Source organism: Littorina saxatilis, linkage group LG1 (assembly GCF_037325665.1).
Source record: "Littorina saxatilis isolate snail1 linkage group LG1, US_GU_Lsax_2.0, whole genome shotgun sequence".
NCBI lineage: Eukaryota > Metazoa > Mollusca > Gastropoda > Littorinimorpha > Littorinidae > Littorina > Littorina saxatilis.
The window spans coordinates 79155776-79174544 of record NC_090245.1 but is presented as its reverse complement, the minus strand read 5'-3'; the positions used below and the strand labels follow the sequence as shown (position 1 = coordinate 79174544).

The 18769-nt window shown below is 40.9% G+C and overlaps 1 protein-coding gene across 1 annotated transcript; it reads right to left on the bottom strand.

Annotated features, from left to right (window-relative positions):
• Positions 1 to 2654: 2654 nt before the first annotated feature.
• Positions 2655 to 17363, bottom strand: LOC138980606 (uncharacterized). The gene is made up of 6 exons (XM_070353525.1): positions 17104 to 17363; positions 15880 to 16074; positions 14510 to 14968; positions 13989 to 14195; positions 8605 to 8849; positions 2655 to 7722 (listed from the first exon to the last, which is right to left on the bottom strand). The coding sequence occupies exons 1-6, from the start codon at positions 17128 to 17130 to the stop codon at positions 5589 to 5591; spliced, it is 3267 nt and encodes a 1088-aa protein (XP_070209626.1). The 5' UTR covers positions 17131 to 17363; the 3' UTR covers positions 2655 to 5588.
• Positions 17364 to 18769: the final 1406 nt, after the last annotated feature.

Genomic DNA, 18769 nt, shown 5'->3' with positions numbered 1-18769 from the left:
CGGGATGAAACCTTTGTAGTAACAAAAATTGTTTAACTGAACAGGTTTATTTGCTTGCAATTGTGTACTGCTTACAACTCTATATTCCTACGCACAGTTTCTGTAAATCCTACTCGTTCTGAGTTAAATTCCCAGGAACCCTGGTGCTGGCCGATGTGCATTCGAAGCCTTAAACTGTCTAAAGCAAGGAAGAATGAATCTGTTTTGTGCATCTTTTCCTCTACTGGCTCTAGTTCACGATATAATAACGCTCATTGTATCAAAAGAAAAGAATATGCACTTTTTTCTTGTGCACTGTCGCCTAACTTCAAACCAGATTGCATTTAGCTCAATCAGACCTAAACATTCATTGCTCTCACATTGCTTCTTTTTTAATGTATTTAAAGCTTTCGGCTGGTAATCATCGGCATGCATTTGACAATTTCGTAAACTGTTCTTTAATTCACGCTATCAAAAGGCAGTTCATGGCCATAGCTTGATTTTCCCATATTTCTTTGACTGCAAAGAAAACTCTTCTTGCTGATCTGAGAGGAGAACTAATGTTTGGAATATGATGTGACAGTGTGTCAAGATTATGTAGTTTTGGTATTTGTTTAGTTTATTTAATGTCTCCAAGATAAATGTATGTTTCTGATTTGTTTGTAACATATGACGTCGTTTAGTATTTATCGATGATGTCACGTGTAAGGTTATACCTTTTGTCTTAATTTGTTTCCTTTGTATGGTGGTATGTTCTTCATATTGACTCTTTATCCAATTTACCATGTACGTAGATTGCATTTGTTTAATTTGTGCATGCTGTGAGAATAGACGAATTACAGTGGAAGATATTACACAATATATACCCAACCAATATTCTCCTCTTAAAAATGGGACTCGCAAATAATGATAAATGTCCATACTGTATTGAACAAGTTGATTATATTGAACATTTCTTTTTCTATTGCAGTAAAATTCACCATTTGTGGAAGCATGTTGAAACATTGTTCTTCAATCGATATAACATAGCAATTATTTTACAAGCAACAGATGTGCTGATTTATGTGCGAGATAAGAATGGTTTGACACATGAAATGTTTAAGTATTTTACCCATTTAATCTTGATTGGAAAAATGTGTATAAGTAAATTTAGATATGGGACACCCCTTGAAATATTATTTATTTTTCAAAGGGACTTAACCCTCAGGGGTCTGGTATAAGTTGAGTGTTAAAAAAGATTTGGTGTATTGGAAACTGAGCTGAACATTAGGAATAAATTTATGTTATGATTATTTTTGTTTATTTATTTATCTGAACATATTAGTTTACTGATAAGGTTTATTGATTTAAAAATTGTACACATTTGAAAAGAAAAGACATATGAAGAAGGTTTGCTCCAAGCCACACAAAAAACAAAAAAAAGAAAAGAGAAAAAAAAAAAAAAAAAAAGACGAATTCCGGAATGAAACCTGTAGCGATTATATGGGTTGGGTAAGGGTTGCTTTTCCTTGGAAAAATGTAGGCAAATAAACCCACGTGACACTATTGGCCAAACAAACGTGACCTGAGCACTGATCAATGCACGCGATCGTATCGGCACCGAATAGTCAGCTCCGATGTGCATACTTTCGAGCAAAAAGAACGTAGTATTGAGTGGACAGTGCAGAAAACACAGATCAGAGCTCATTTTCATTGAGGGATGTTGACAGAGTGAGGGCGAGAGAGATAGAGTGTGTATGTGCGAGTGTGTGTGTGTGTGTGTGTGTGTGTGAGTGTGTGTGTGTGCCGTGAGAGACTGATTAGGATTTTTAGATGTGTTTTAGTGCAACTCTACATTTTTAGTAAATGTGATACGGTTTAGTGATGTTAGTTTTAAGTGCAACCCTTAATTCTTAGTAAATGTGACGTATTTTATATCTGTGATCACCTGACACTGGTCACTGCATGGCAATTTTCCTTGTTTTTAAAAGGACAGTACAATTTTGAGTCTTGAATCTTGACCAGTCGATCACTTGACTCCAACGTCATGTGATGTAGGTTTATTTGCTTCAGTTATTCCAAGGAAAAGCAACTCTTCCACAACCCATGATAATCCGACAGAGTTGTTTTTGTACATCGTCTATTTGAGAATGACTAATATGCTGAATACGGAAGTGACATTTAAGTTGCAACAGTGTCAGATCGCAATTTGAACTCAAGTTCAAGTTGTGTCAGATCGTTTCTGTTCTACTAATTCTTCATTTGTTGTGTCTGCAGTGAGTTGCATCGGAACAAACATCTGAAGTGATTGCAGGCATGACCTGACAGTCATTCGGTCGGCTACCCCTATATGAAATGGTACTGGACCCAGCTTTAATGCTATGACGGAGGAGGGGGGTGGGGGAGGGTTCCTTAATACCGGTAAAATATATGAATGCATCAGCGGCAAAACAATTTTGCATGACAGTTCCTGTCAGAATTTTTTGTTCATAGACAGTAACATTTTTCTAGTCACTTTCATGCTGGACATCATAAGACCTTTATATTTACTAATGGAAACACGGGACAGCATTTAAAATGCAAAAGAACACACACACACACACACACACACACACACACAAACACACAAACACACACAAACACACACAAACACACACATACACACACACACACACACACACACACAAACACACATGTTGTATCATCCGAGGCAGCATTTATTCAATCTTCATTCAGCCAACAACAGTTTCCTAAGCACAAATGAAGCACACTTATTAAAGTAGTTAAGAATGGAAAAGGATGTAACATTCCTGACAAAGCACCTTTTACATCGTCAATATGACATATTTACTGCCTAAATTCAACCATGTCAAATTACAAAACATTGCACTTAATGAATGCAAAAATTAACCAAAACAACTCCACTTCAGACCGAATTTGTAAAAATCAATCCAAAATGTACGGTCAATGTACTGTTACTTATAACATTCGTTGTTGTAAAACAAGTATAATATAATCTTAAACAAATAAATAAAAAGAACAATAAAAAAGCAAGAATACCAAGATTCCATATTTCATCACACGGATAGATGGAACAGAAAAGAGACATTGATACCACTAATGTTAGTACTGAACAAATATCTATATCTGCGCATGGGTTACCGGTGTTTCCGCCGGAGTGTCAGTTTCAAAGTCAATAGCAACATCCCAAACAAACTAAATGAACTAAAAACACCGGGGGGGGGGGGGAGGGATTTTTTTTAACCTCAGTTTCATGCTGCTACATGTACCGTTAGTTATATTTTTGCCTTCTCGCTCACTTGTTTTTTCCAGCGGAGAGCATCCTTCTTCATTGTTTTTTGTTTTCTTTTCTCAATCAAATGTTTACATTTTGAAATTAACAAACTTTATCAATGTCGCGAATATAGTAACAGCCCTGCCGAAACAGCATTACTGCCGTATGTAGTTAATTTCACGTTGTTGGTTTTTTAACCTCAGTTTCATGTAGGTTGCTGCTACATGTACCGTTATTTAGTTGTTTGCCTTCTCGCTCACTTTTTTTTCAAGCCAAGAGCATCCTTCGTCATTGGTTTTTTTTCCTTACAGGTCTATAGTAACAGCCCTGCCGAAACAGCATTACTGCCGTATGTAGTTAACTTCGCGTAAAACTTGGGTTTCATGTGCGTGTGTGTGAGCTCCTTTGTACCTGCGCTATGTCCAGAGGTCAGTCTGCCTGTTTTACCTGTTGGGGTACATCGCTGGATGTATGATACACAGACTCGACTAGACTAGACCCTTGGACCGAGGACCTTGGTGAGCGAACTGTTTTATTATTGAATGTATAGGTAATTCTTTAGTGTATGCCATCATTTACAAACCGCTTTACATTTTTGTAACTGTTTATCATTGTTCGGTCACTTAGAAGATATTCTAGATTGTGTTGATATTATCATACCTGTGTCACCGGTAGTATACTTACGTATGTCCGTGTAAGACTGGAAATAACTTATCGATTTGAGTTATTCATATTGTATTTGTGAGGTCATAGCCTTTTTAGTCTACTAGTTTTGTTTTAGGGTCTGGAGGTGATGACGTAGGCAGCCGGAGGGTTCTGCCGCCATTACGAGGGACACCGGTGCTTGCACTTGGGCAAACCGCCCTGTAAGTGGACTTGTTTAGTCAAGTCTTGGTGTCATCGTATTCGACATAGTTTCTTCGGCAGTTGTCGCCGTTGATGATATGCCGCATGAGGCATATTTGTAACCTGACTTCATATCTAGTGTTATTGTGTAGTTGTCATCGACACTTGAAAGAGGATTCGTGTGAAGTTCAACGACTTTCCGCTCATCATCGTCGAGACTACATTGTGTGTGTGTTAAGTGTTCGTGGACACCGTGTCAGTTGTCTATAGTCTTCCGCTGGAAACTACTTATGTTTATTGATTGTGCATTTATCACTTATTGTATATGTCAACATTGTGTTTAATTGTGTGTATGTACGTGATATAGATGTGACTTGGTGCATAATACACTGATTATTAGTTGTTTCTGTGTTTGGGTTGCGGTTCCTGTATGTGAGGGAATGAACATGCATGGGAGTCAGATGTGCGTTTGAAGTGTTGCATTCTGCAGGAATCGAATTCATTACAGTCAATAAACTAATATCATGTTAACCAAAGATTTGAAAAACTAATTCCTGCCTAAAATTAATGTCAAAAATCAATTTTGATATTCCTTACAGCGTATTCTCTTGCCCATGAAGAAAATAAACAAAAATAAACAAATGACAAAGAGTAAAACAAATAACGGCCAGATGGTGATTTGAACCCGACTCAATTGCGTATCAGGCAAACGCGATAACAGCTTACACTTCTTGACACTGTAATGCATTAAAGATGACGCTAGCAAGCTTTCGCCACAAAGCCGGTATGATCGAGCATCGGTTGAAATCTTACGCGAGCAATATCTCGTATTTGTCCGCAATGCATTGTTGCTTAAATGACACCATAGTGTGACCATGAGGGACATAAACCTACAAACAATATTTGAACAAAATTTATTTAGAATTGACGGTTTGAATAACGTATGAAAAGAGTGACATGGACAGTGTTGGTGATCGTGAAGTTACCTGACAGGTAGCGACTTTAGAGGAGGGGGATGGGTCCTCTAACTTTACAGCTCGGTGACACGCCGGTAAGGCATTATCGGAGTTTCATAAATAACACTTAGCGGACTTATCGAGCGGAAGTGGTTTTACAGACCGGTATACGAGTTGCAGATTTTTCAAAAATAGGGCCCCTGGTCTTCTTGTCGGGCCGATCATTGGGACGTCCCTATTTGAGATTCTGTCGAGTGACCCGTGGAAAACAACTCAATCCAAAAGTTCCGCCGATTAGGCAAAACAATAGTCGTTTGATTCAAATCACACGGGCATGAATATTGTATTGAACTTCCTATAACATTTCGATATTTTTTTCTCTTTCAAAAATCCCATTAATTTAGTTAGTGATTACAGTTAAGAGACCTGTAGTTATGAGCTCGTACAATTAAAACAATATCTCAGAGTTGCTTTGCTAAGGCCTTAAAATCTGTCCATCAGAATGCGGCCTTAAAGTCTTTGAGACTTGACAGTTAATCAATGAACACTACAAGCTGCGAGAGACACCGCGAAGCCGCCAAAAACACCAAGTCTTGGTCATCCATAGACAGTGAGGACATGGCTTCTTGGATTCGATGCCGTTCGGCCAGCAGCAGAGTATCCATATTTTCTCTCTCGCTTTCTCTGTCGAAACCCTTCTTCTTTTCGTCGGGCTGGCTACTTTCTTGTTGTATGCAGCTTTCTTTGATGCTCTCATCCTCATTTTTAATCTCTTGGCTCATGTGATCTGCCACTGTTTCGTTTTTGTGAAGCGACGCCTCATTTGTGAAACTTTTCCTTTCTCCGCACTCATCTGTGTGGTTAGATTCTTTCCTCTGTCCATCTTCCTCAGCACACCTCTTTTCTTCGCCGCTTTTCTGTCCATCCATATGACATTCTTTTGGCTCAAAGTCTGGCACAGAAAACAACGACTGGCTAGAGGTACTTCTTGGGCCATTTCTGGCTGAACAGGCGGGGGCATTTAATCCAATCGTCTTCTCTTGGTGTTTAAGAGCTGCCAAAAGCCCGGGTGAGTCTCCTCTAGCCTCCATTGACCTTCTCGCCTTAATTCCAACTTTGTCTGTTGAGGATGGGGTGTCGGGAAAGTGCTTGCCCTCAAACCATTGAGCAGCGGTTTTAACCTTCAGATTACGAAAGATCTTCTTGATGGTCTGTCTAATGTCCTCCTTTGTGGCTTCAATGATGTTTGGGAATGCGATCCGACTTTGCTGCATAGCTAACAGAGAGTGCAGCATATTCACTGCAGCATCTTCCATGGAGGTGTCCATTTCTTTTCTACCAGCTTGGTTATCTCCAGCATTGCTTGAATGGACCTCGTCTTTGCTGGTCGGCGAGGGGGCCGCATCAGTTTCTTTTCCGAACGTGTTTTGGAGGAGCTTGACTGCCATGTTGACTGACGTACTGTCCACCTCTTGGTCAGTGAATGCTTCCCCACCCGACATGAAGATGACCACTTTTCGCTCAAGGCTAGGCACGGACACCACGTCAGTGACGGTAATCTCGCCCTTGGTGGGCAGAGCAATGTCACGTGACGTCATGTCCAGCGCAAACTTCATCGGGACACCCTGCTCCGACAGTCGCAGTAGAAACTTGCAGCGTAATTGGTACAGGATGCATTTGATCACGTCTGGAATGTCCGTTTCCCACCGGTGTTCTCCTACTTGCTTCCAGTACGCAGGAGGGATGCTGTACAAAAAGAGCACGTCGCGGAAAGTTAAAGGAGCTGCATCTACAAACGTTGCTTTCTTAGCTCTTCTTTGAGCTGTGGGAGTTTGCTCGTCTTGCGCTGATATCTCACAGGGAAACACAAGTCCCAGGTTGTGAAGGATATCCACTAGCCTGTCAGCACATTGCACGCAGTCGGAAGCCCGAACATCTGTGTTGTGTTCTTTGTGGTAAATGAAGATGCAGGGAGGACCGTCACATGGCAGACCTCGAACCGCGCTGCGCGTAGTGTACACCCCTTTGTTTAACGGGTTCAGGTCCAGTTCTTTTAACAGAAGCTGCACAGACGGAGGACAGCGAAGGCAGTCAGTGAGTCGGTACAGGCAAAATCCTTCAGGTACTCCACGGCAGTTCATGTTGCTGCACCAGATGGTAGCATTTGGGAATCGTTCTCTCAGCTCTGTGACAAGTCTAAAGGTATTGCGGGTCAGTTCGTCCAGGAGGAAGCCCAGGTTGTCAGTGGAGCCCTGCTTCAAATCAGCAGCAAAAGTTTCCATTTTAAAGTCATCAAGAGCACGGTTATACCGCTCGACGGTTCCACTCTGGACCTCTTCTGTGTGTCTTTTTATGGCCTCCTCCAGAAGGAAGCCAGTGGGTCGTCCCCTGGCCGAGTTCCTTACGTTGAGAATTATCACTCTCTTCCTCTCACTTGCCCACTGTCTGCCCTTCAGTTGCAGCATTAGTGTCTTCCCTGACCCCATTGGACCGGACAGCACCACGTGAGTGCTTGCCCTGTCGGCCAGGATGGCGGTCTGTGTCGGGGTGAGAACGACCTGAGAGAAGCATTCTCCTACCTGGCTGATGGCCTGGGCTGCTGTGCGAACCTCCACACGCGGCTTGGTCCATGTCCACACTCTCACTATTGACAGCAAACCGCATGTTCTGGGAATAAAATAGGAAAATAGAGTATTTGGTCAGTCTGTTTGTAAGATTGATAAAAACGGACTGAGAGGAACAAAAGCCTTATTTTATATCTTCCCAGTACAAAAGTGAAAAATGTACAATTGATGATGAAGAGCTGTCTTCTCTCGAAATAAATCAAAAGTTTCCAACTCATTGAAAAATCACGAAGATATATCAACGAAAAATGATGTATTGGTTTTGGAGCACTGCCCATCTATGAGCAGATGATGATGACGACGTTCACCCAGTGGCAACTGTGATGAAATGACATCCTTGGGACGAGCCAAAATTGTCTCTGCATTGCAAGTGGCCTAATATGACAGATATGTGATGGTAAAGATAACGCCCCCCCAAAAAAATAGTCTGATTACGGTATCCCGACCGACCCTATTTTTTTGCGCGACCCTAGCCTTTTTTTTTGGCATTTGGGGAAAAAAAATCGTTGTTTTTTGGCAAAATAACGTAAAAATATAGGTTTTTTGGGGGGAATTTTTTTGTAAAAATCCCGACCTACCGACCCTATTTTTGTTGCCTATGTTACCGTAAACAGACTTAAAAAAAATTGGCCTATTAGAGTTAAAGCTAATAAGATGCCGCCTTAATTAATCTTTATATTTGAAATAACTGAAAGTTGGGTTGAGGGAAGCTAAAACATCTGTCCTTTCTGCTCTGTTTTCATGCACGAACAGATACCATTGGTTCCCTGTGCAATTAATTAAAAGTTTTGGGCTCAGCACATATCAAGAGAAAGGTTGTCTTTGGCACATCACTCATGCATGACATTTTTTGCTATGATCGTACCATCTTTATAACAAGAATAATTGATTATAATAGCAGTGAAATAGGAAGTAGATGATATACCTCCCAACCATGGTTCTCATATCCTTCAGAGGCAAAGGCTGTTTCCCTTCTCCAATTGTCCTCTGCCACCAGTCATAAAGAGGCGGTGTCCAGGCTTCCGATGTGGGCACATACTCCTTGGTTTCAGTTGTATCAACACCTGTTTCGTGTCCTTGTGTGTTTGCTGCCTCCTGTGTTCGCAGGTCCTTCTCGTCTAAATCATCTTTGCAGATGAACACTACATCTTCCCCAACATCGTCTTCATCCTTAGAAAAACAAAATTCATGTATCTTTGACTAAAGGTATTTTTTGTTTTTATTTGTGTTTTGCTGTTGTTTTTGTCAGAGGCAGTTCAATGGCATCGGCCGCCATCTTCAGATGTTTTTCAGAAATAAAATAAAAAGTTCAAAGATTGTGGCAAAGGACAGATGCGAAACACAAGAGAGAAGCAGTGAGAGAAGTCGTGACTTGTATTTAACTGCTTTTTATGAATAAGGCTCAGCATTTTCTATTACTTTTACTATACTTAGCAAACAAATTGGTTGGAACATTTTTTGTGCCCAAACTGAAACATTCATTCGATTTAGGAAATAAATCAGGGTTAAGAATTAATATTGACAAAACAGCAATTGTTTGGTTAGGATGTAATATAAATAGTGATGTAAGGTATATGCCACACCTTGATTTTGAATGGAACCCCCCCAAAGTTTAAAGTATTGGGTATTTGGTTTACGAGTGATTTAAAGAATTGTGTACAAATGAATTTTGATATGCAGTTTCAAGCAGTAAAACGATTATTTTTGATTTGGTCTAAGAGATTGATAACCCCTATAGGTAGAATAGCAGTTTTGAAATCCTTGATAGTGTCCAAGCTTGTATATTTGTGGATGCTGTTGCCAAACCCTCCAGACAAGTTTATAAATGATTTACAGACTAGGATTTTCGACTTTGTAGAAATGTTGCAGTTAAAAGTGTTAAGGATGGTGGCCTTGATGTCCCTCACGTTAAGACTTACATGTCAGCCCTTAAATTGAGTTTGATAACAAAAAGTTGAGGTTTACGGTCCACCAATGGAAAGTTATAACAACTGTTTTATATCCTGATGTGGACAACATTGATCTGTGTGGTCCTAGTCTGTATAGTGGTAAACAACATTGTAATAGTTTTTGGAAGGACGTGTTTAATGTTTATGAACAGTTTCGATATAAAATAGATTTAGAAACCTCGAAAGAAATATTAGCAAAACCACTTGTTTTTAATAATAATATAAAGGGGTACATCACGAAGCGTCCCGGTACCGAAGCGTCCCGGTGCCGAAGCGTCCCGGTACCGAAGCGTCCCGGTACCGAAGCGTCCCGGTGCCGAAGCGTCCCGGTACCGAAGCGTCCCACTATAACGCGTCACAGGGGTACCGGGACGCTTTGGTACCGGGACGCTTCGGGACGCTCCCGCGCAGTAGGGCACGAAGCGTCCCGGTACCGAAGCGTCCCGGTGCCGAAGCGTCCCGGTACCAGTCACCACGCACATCCTCGGCTCGCATGCCAATGTATTATATAGCAAAGGGAATGCCTGTAATTCACACAGAGCAATCACTTGGTCTTAAACGTGCACAAGACAAAAACTTTCATACTGGGGGAGCGAGCCAGTCTGAAGAGTACTCGGGTCCAGCGCGAGGGTTCTTTATTACCCAAATGAACCCAAACAAACCCAAATTAACCCAAATGATACAATTTAAAAGTCGGAGGCAGAACTGAAAAGATTTTTTCCGACGCTCACGCTTAGTGAAGCCAGAAAGCGTGTGTGATAACAGACATATCCCTCTTGTAAACGGAAGCCTACGGACTTTTCCCCCGAACTTGTCCACACGGGTACAGTATTTCCAAATTGGTGTGTTGTGAGTACAGATCTAAAGTAAAGTTGGGGAAAAGTTGGACAAAAAGTGATTTTTTTTTACCGAAAGCAAATCAAGGTCTGTGCAAAATTAAAAAAATCAGTGAAGTCAAGGTCAAATCAAGGTCAAGATTAAATTTAAAAAAAATAAATATGGTTAGTCAAGTCAAGGTCAAATCAAGGTCAACAAGGGCGGATCTGGGGGGGGGGTTACATGGGTTACGTACCCCCCCCCCCCCCCACCCCCCCAAAAAGAGGTAATTTATTGGCTCAGGATGCACCAGATAGCTCTATTTTGCTTCTTTGGATAAAAAAAATTTTCGGGGGGGCATCCGGACCCCCCTAGAGGCTTAGGCGCCTTCGGCGCCGTCAACTTGTATCTTCGCAGTCATTTTGTAACTCCCCCCCCCTCCAAAGTGAATTGATCCGCCCTTGGTCAAGGTTTAGAAAAAAAAAGTCTAAGTCCTGTGACGCGTTATAGTGGGACGCTTCGGTACCGGGACGCTTTGGTACCGGGACGCTTTGGTATCGGGACGCTTCGGTACCGGGACGCTTTGGTACCGGGACGCTTTGGTATCGGGACGCTTCGGTACCGGGACGCTTTGGTACCGGGACGCTTCGGTACCGGGACGCTTTGGTACCGGGACGCTTCGGGGTGTCCCCATATAAAGATTGGGAAAAATACTTGTTTTTTTCAGAATTGGTTTGATAATAACATTTATTTCATTGGTCAGTTGGTTAATGACGATGGACGTTTTTATACCTATAACGACTTTTGTGAAAAGTATCAAATCAGAACGCGTACGATTTATTTAAAGTTATTTAGGATGTGTGGGAGCAATTAAAAATATATAAGAACGTTTGATATTGTTTTGGAGAATAACAGTATGATTGATGGTATTAAATCCGTGTCAGTCATTCATTCCCAAATGAAAGGAGCAAAACTGTATTATGAAAAATTATTACAGGATGGAAAGCGTCCAAATTTTTGTACAAAATGGGAAGATAAATTAGAAGGCAATGTTGATTGGAAATTATGTTTTAAGTATGTAACGAACATTTCTGAAGTGAAACTTAAATGGTTTCAAATCCGAGTATTGCATAGGATTTTGGCAACAAATGTGATATTAAAACAAATGGGAGTAGTTGAAGACGTGATGTGTCATTTATGCCGAGATGAGAGGGATAGTATTCAACATTGTTTATGGGCGTGACAATATATACAATCATTTTGGAATGATCTGTTAAATTATGTTAAAAATGAATGTCACAATGTGGAGAACATTTCCTTTAATGAAAAGTTTATTTTATTTGGTATTGATACATTTTTTTCTGGAGTGGTACCCATTTAAACCTCTGATATTGTCAAACCATTGATTGTTTTTTTGATTGAACAAGATAAGGATATTTTATGTTGATCATTATAAAAAAAAAATTCAGATTATTAATTATGGAGAGAACAGGATTTTGTAGTTATGAGTAGTTTTATAAAATAATTAAATAGTAAGATAAGAAAGGAAACGAGGATTATGTTCATATAATTTAGAAATGTATTGAATATGGGCTATGTAATTGTACGTTTTATTGTGCCTTCCTGTTGTTTTTGTTGTTTTTAATTTTGAAGATGTATATAGCATAGTCTTGTATGGCTGATGTTGTTGTCATGTTATTAACAGCTATTGTGTTTTCAGCGTAGCAATAGGGTCCGATATTTAGACGAGACAAGTATAATGCCGACGAGTCGAAGACGAGTCGCATTATACTTGTTCGAGTCTAAATATCGGACCCTATTGCTACGCTGAAAACACAATAGCGATTATATAGCTGTTCTGACCTTTATTTGTTGTTCCAAACTTACAAAATGACAGTTTTTGCATCGATGCGTTGATCTCAGGTTTTGATAGCAGACGCCGTTTCTTATGCGCATTAGTTTTGCGCAGGGGCCACACTGACTTTGGAAAAAAACTCGATTTGACAACACAGCTGTTAAACAGCTTTTTATTAGTTCATTCGTATACAACAAAAAGAAGTTTGAGTTTTTTTTAATTTTGAACAAGACTACTTATGAAGAAGACCAAAACACAACATCAACGGAAAACTAGAAACAACTGAAGAACTAGGGGAGGAAAAGAGAACAGCTAATCCGTACAAAGCGAGCAGACGGCAGCGACGTTTTCAGTTTGGGTGAATGGCATTTATACTTGTCTCGTCATGAAGCGAATTTTTCAACCTCAGTTATAAACGACTACATGAATGTTAGTGCCATGGGTTGTACATCAATACTTCAGAGGGGAAGTGGGGTATTTAGTGTGGAGTTACGAGATAAAAAAAAGCCAAATGCGAAAGTTTGTGTCAGTCGGCAACTGTGAACTAAGCTCACAGGCACACAAAAACGGCTGTTCCGTTTTACTCCCCTGTTTGTACTACATCTTTCGTTTTAGGCATTTTGTGGTGTTTAGGGACAGAAAATAATAGGTTTAGTCCTGTTTCATCGGGAATTTAGCAGAAAAGGGTATGCTATCGACATTTGTAAAGCTGAAAAACATTCCCGAGAAGAATTTCAAGTTGTCAGTGTATGCTGTTGTCGATCAGTGAAACATTGTGTGTTACAGATGGGTAAACCGGAACCACGCGTCTTTGTTATTGACAATATGCTTTTGGATATTGAGAAAAATAGCCGACTTCCGTAGCATTATGCTTTGATGATCGAAAGAGACCATCCAATCACAGCCCCCGAATTCCCCCACATGTCCATCAGAATAGCTATATATATATGTACCAAAAAGAAATAAAACCATGTTGAAAAAAAATGAGAAAAAAAATTCATTCCCGAGTCATTTTATTCAAACTTTCTATGCTAGTAAAGGTACTCAACTTAGCTATCAGGTACACTTTTTGGATCAAAGTTTTCTGTTACAGGGGTTGCGTGACCGCCGCTCAAATCAGGCTACCTTTCAAAATTGACCTGGCAAAAACGTAACTTACCAATTAAAATGTCAACGGAAATTCAGAATAGGCACAACTTGGCAACGTGTCCGTACGGTAGAAAGCCACATCCATTATCTATCCAGAGTAGATTGTTTCGTTTTGTTATTTTGTGAATGTCTTTTGTTATGTCATTTCTATTGAAGTACTTTGTTCATATGTTATGCAATCTTCCAGAAAGAGTGTTAAAATCCGTCATAGGTTTGTGGACTTAAACCCCCAAAATTCGTGACTTCGCATGCATACAGACAAGAACATTTACTTTAAAAGTTTCATTTCAGTATGAACACTGGTGTAAATGTGCTAGATCAGTAACCTTGCTTGACATTTTTTAAATGATTGCTGTGCTACAGCGATGCCCAGTCGAATGCGAGTCCTATGAACATTTGATCCTCTTCATTACTCACAAATGAAATCCCTTAAGTGTTTCTTTTGTGAATTCGGGCACCACAGAACCTCGACCCCTAATAGTTCCCGTCTAAACAAGTCAAAATATAACATCCTATAATACATATTTCCTATCCTCTCACCAACAAGACTTGTTGCAGTTGCTCTCGGCTGATGTAGGGAAGGGCGACGACCTGTGTGACACACTGGGGAAGACAACTGAGGTCGGGCATGATCTCGTTCACCACTCGGTTGGATTCCTTCACTTGCTGAATGGCTTGCAGCACGCGTCTGCGTTTTTCTTCCGCGCTGTGCTGCCATGTGTTGTGTGGTGACATTGTAGACTTTACCTGCATGAAATCAAATTGTTCTAAAACTTTACCCTGGAGGTGGATATTTAATCCCATGCAGAAAACGTGTACACAAAGACAGACATGCCCAAATGCACCTTGCGAGCAGAGAGACAGGCCCAAATTGAAACCCGGAGATGCAAAGAACGACAAAGAAAGAAAATCTGAATGGTATGTATGGTAACAAGGAGAAACACTATGCACACAACGACAAAAGTACAACAATACACAGATATGCACTTCAAGAAAGCATACTTAAGTAACAAAACCTCAGTATTTACTCTTGACAATGGGATGTAATTTCTTCACCTCACCTCCACCAGAATGACGCCCCATTTCTGACTTAAAATGACGACGTCCATCTCGCCGCGCTGTCCCGCTCTCGGGGGCTGCTGAGGTCGAGGGTCATCTCTTCTTCCTTCTGCTCTTCCTCCTCCTCCTCCTTCGTTCCATATTCCTCCTCCTCCTCCTCCTCCTCTTCCTCCTACTCCTCCTCCTCCTTCGTTGCCTTTTCCTCCTCCTCCAGCCTTTTCTGTGACCAACGTTGGTTCCCTTTTACCTTGATCAGCCACTTCTGTTTCATTTTTCTGCTTTTTCTTGTGATAACGTTTCTTTTTCTTGGGATTTTGCGGATTGGGGATTTTGGCCAGGTAATTGTCAAACTCCAGAGAGCTAATGATGAAGAGAGGTGTTCCACGGTGTTCTTGCAGATGATGACCCAGCCGTTCAAAGTGTTCCAAAATTACCGTGTGGGCGAGGTCGCCCTGGAGTATCTGAGGAAGTAAAACAGATTGGTTAACCGTTGATGTTAGCTCAGGACGTGATGGAAAGGGTAGCCTAGATGGAATGGTTTGTAGGCATTTTGTCATTGTTCTCTGCTGGCCATTCTGTTTAATGCGTGTGTCTTTTGGTGTGTGTAACGAATCTCCGCTTAGCCGTTGTTCTTGGTACATAACCGCAATCCTATCTTTGCTAATTCTAATTTACATACTTCCTCTTGGTACTCGTACGATTGAACGAACTATAATAGAACTCACTTTCAGATCAAAACTCAGGAAAACTTATTGCGACATTTTTGTACCCCTACCCAAAACTTGAAATGTAGGCTTTTTCAGCCAAACTTTATATGCCTTTTACAGCATATAAAGTTACACGTGTCAGATGTTCATTGCATACCAGACTGACAGTACTCGTCACGTGCATCACGTGACGGCCTGTCGAATAAGATTACCCCTAAAAATCGACCTGACAAACACCTAAGTCCCATATTTTTACATCTGAAAAAAAATCAAAACCAGAAATGTCTACCCATCTTCTAAACACAAAGCCTCCAGACACGTCATCATATTCACCTTCACGCACCCCCCTCCCCCCGTCCCTAAATCATATTGTGCATTTGATCTCAAAACTAAAAGCAAAATCCAATGCCAAGAATAAAATTAAAAGCCTATACGAAGCGAAGCATTCTATGGCTCATGGGGGTAAGCTCTCTTCAGTGCTGCATAATTATAGTTATTTCGTCACGTGGTAAGAAGACATGTCTGCAGAAAATGACACAGCAGTCAAACGAAGTATATGCTTCCAGTAGAATCCCTCTTATTTTTCTAGGTATTATTGGCAAAATCAAACACGCATTGAAAGTCACCGTTGGATCATGAAAATGAAAAGTTGATCGCCGTCTTACATGACTTTTGAGAAAGACTCCTTCGCCATCTTCTGTCACGCTTTTTGTGCTCAATTCCTGCCGGTTGAAATGCAGGGCAGGTACGCGGTAGCAGCGCTGGTGTAGGTCAGGGTAGTACCTGTCCACGAAATCTTCTGTCCACTCGGCGAATGTTCGGGTCACTCCGGAGATGGTTAGCTTTAGTTCTTTGAAGTCCTGTATACACACACAATGTTATCGTACATACGTCAGAGAGACCACCCATGTGACAAATATATCATCTCGTCACACGTGTGTATGTCATAAAAATTAGGTCAAACTACAGTCTGGCAGGGACCACACAAGTAATGTTCTACTGCTCATGATGACCACATCACTGAGGCAAACTTCATTCTCGAAATACTTTTTTTTAAACTACGCGAGACGCTGTAATCCCTATTGTAGCGTCTTTTCGCTTTTGACATGAGAGATTCCACTTTGGATGAGATAGAGGTTCAAGAAAATGCTTCATCAATATAGACACTTCGGCTCCGTCTGAAAATTTGAAGAAGAAGTCATGCAAGTACAAAATGTGGAATAAACAGAGTAATACGTGGCTCGCTGTGTGATACCAGGTTGACACTCGTTGCTTTTTCAATTATCGAACAGCTCGTTATCGCTTGCATTTCGTTTTTCTTTGTTTTAAACTCTTGTGAACGTGATATCACACACAGCAAGCCATGTAGTATTCTCAATATGTATAATCACGAACAGTAATGCGTGATCAGGATCATGGTTGTGGTTCACATTAAGAGCGCCGTTAGCAAAAGTAGCAACAGGCAGGAGCAGGAGCGCAGTGGTAGTAGCACTGAGAACCTCTAATGGAGCAGAGGTGGTAGGATGGGGAGCTAAGGCGAGAGGTAGGAGTTGGGTGTACTGCTGAAGTAGCAACAAAGTCTTGACAAGCAGCAGAGGTTACAAAAGAGAGCTCATGTTTTAAAGCCTCACACGGGCAAAGACGCATTTGTGCAAGATATTTTAGGAAAGGCAGCAAGTCACGTAATGGTTTGCAAATTGAAGTAAACGACAAAACGAACTGGCACTATTTATAGAACACCTCCAAAACAAGATGTCAGCCTACTTGTTTGTTCACCTAAAATTCAGTTCACAATGACTTCTTTCTCCAAAGGTAACCTTACCAAACGTATGTTTTCTTCCAACAGTGAGTCAAACACTTTAATTCGAGATTACACCATTCATACTTACCCCATTCTCAGCTGGCGGAGCGGCCATTTGAAAACAAAATGGAGACTTCACCGACCCAGCAGCAAAGCTAATACCTTACGTTCCAGCGAATGACACGAGGAGTATGTGTTATCAATCTTCGGTGTCACGCGTGTGTGAAAAACCCAATGTGAATAGCTGCCGGGCGTTACGAAAGTAAGGTCATTGAAAAGAAGAAGGGGAAACACATGTCAACTGGCTATGGGAATACGAAAGGGAAGTAGGAAAAGTGCTGAACAGCTATATTTGGATCACATCCTCTTCGCTCTTTTCTAATGCAAAGTGGATAATGCTCTCAACTCACTGCACACAGCACAAGTATTCCTAGCAATGTATGGGTCTTTGTTTACACTCACATTGTACCCTGTTTGAGCTTTGGGCGGGCAACCATTGACAAACACATGACGACAGTGTCACCTGAGCTTGCATTCGTGCTGACAGGCAGTCCATGTCCCTGGTTTGTGTTTTCTCGTTGATCTCTTTTCCATAATCCTTTGACGGCAAAGAAGAATCTATTCATCGACCTGACTAGAGAACCAATGTTTCGAATATGACGTCATTTTAGTTTTAGTGTAGGGATTTATTTGTTAGGTATTACAGTATGTCTGATTCTTTTACATTTCCCTTTGGTTGCTCGAAAGGAGAATGTTAATTTTATTTACTCTTTTTTTTTAATCTACTTTGACTAGTACAATCATTACATTGCATTTATTTAATCAGTGCATGCTGCTAGAATTTGGGAATGAGCGATACGCTAAATGCGAAAGAATTGTCTTTTATTAGCTACAATGTCAAATCACAATTTGAACTCAAAACTTGTCAGTTCAAGTTGTGTCAGATCGTTGTGTTGCTTTCCCCCTAAGCAAAAACTCCGTTTTTAGACTTTGGTTTTTCCCAATTAATGTACGTTTTTGTAGTACAGACACTTTGCAATAAACAACACTTGGTTTAAAAAAAACATTGCTTGCGTCAATTGCATGCGTAGGAGCTTTTCCTAAACCCTTTTAACGCCGTCTAACTGATCTATGTTCACTTTGGTAAATATATAACGGCGGATAATTACATTAAATTAAATCATGGAGAGGGATGAATTTCCTCCACGGCTGTCTTTACCTGGTTGAAAAATATGCATTTTCACGATTTTTGTAGCATGTCAAAGTGCCACGTTTAACTGCGATCACGACTCACCTCACCCCTACCACGTATTACACAATTCATGCAGAGGTGAAAAACTTTTTTTTTTAAGACAGTTAAAGACTATGCACCACTGGGACAGCCAGTAAAATATCCTCCACAGATTTGTGTTTTACATTCAGTCAAGAAATAACTGAATGTTTTAACGAGTGCGGCGTGCAAGGTTTGTCTCTCTGGGTACGTGTGCGTGTGTGTGTTGGGAAGGTTTGATCAACTGAGTTTGACGTTTGACAGTGCTCGACTGTCATCGCTTCGCCGCTGGTGTGTCTGGCTTCCGTGCTTGACTGAATGGGTAATCACGCTTTGAACGTTATTGTTTCTTGTGGGTGTTCCTTATCTGGTTCATATTTAACAGCAGTTTGAACACGACGAAAAAAAATCACTTGCAACAGTGGCCGGGGCTGTGGCGCGTTTCGTTTGCCTCCTACTGTACCGTGCGTGTGGGGGAGGGGCA

What these genes read in the sequence shown, in the direction of transcription:
- LOC138980606 (XM_070353525.1), bottom strand. Translation starts at nt 17,130, where the DNA reads ATGGCCGCTCCGCCAGCTGAGAATGGG. An exon ending in GAGTCTTTCTCAAAAGTCAT is followed by an intron (nt 14,969 to 15,879) that starts GTAAGACGGCGA and finishes TTACTTCCTCAG; the next exon opens with ATACTCCAGGGCGACCTCGC. An exon ending in GGGGCGTCATTCTGGTGGAG is followed by an intron (nt 14,196 to 14,509) that starts GTGAGGTGAAGA and finishes GATTTCATGCAG; the next exon opens with GTAAAGTCTACAATGTCACC.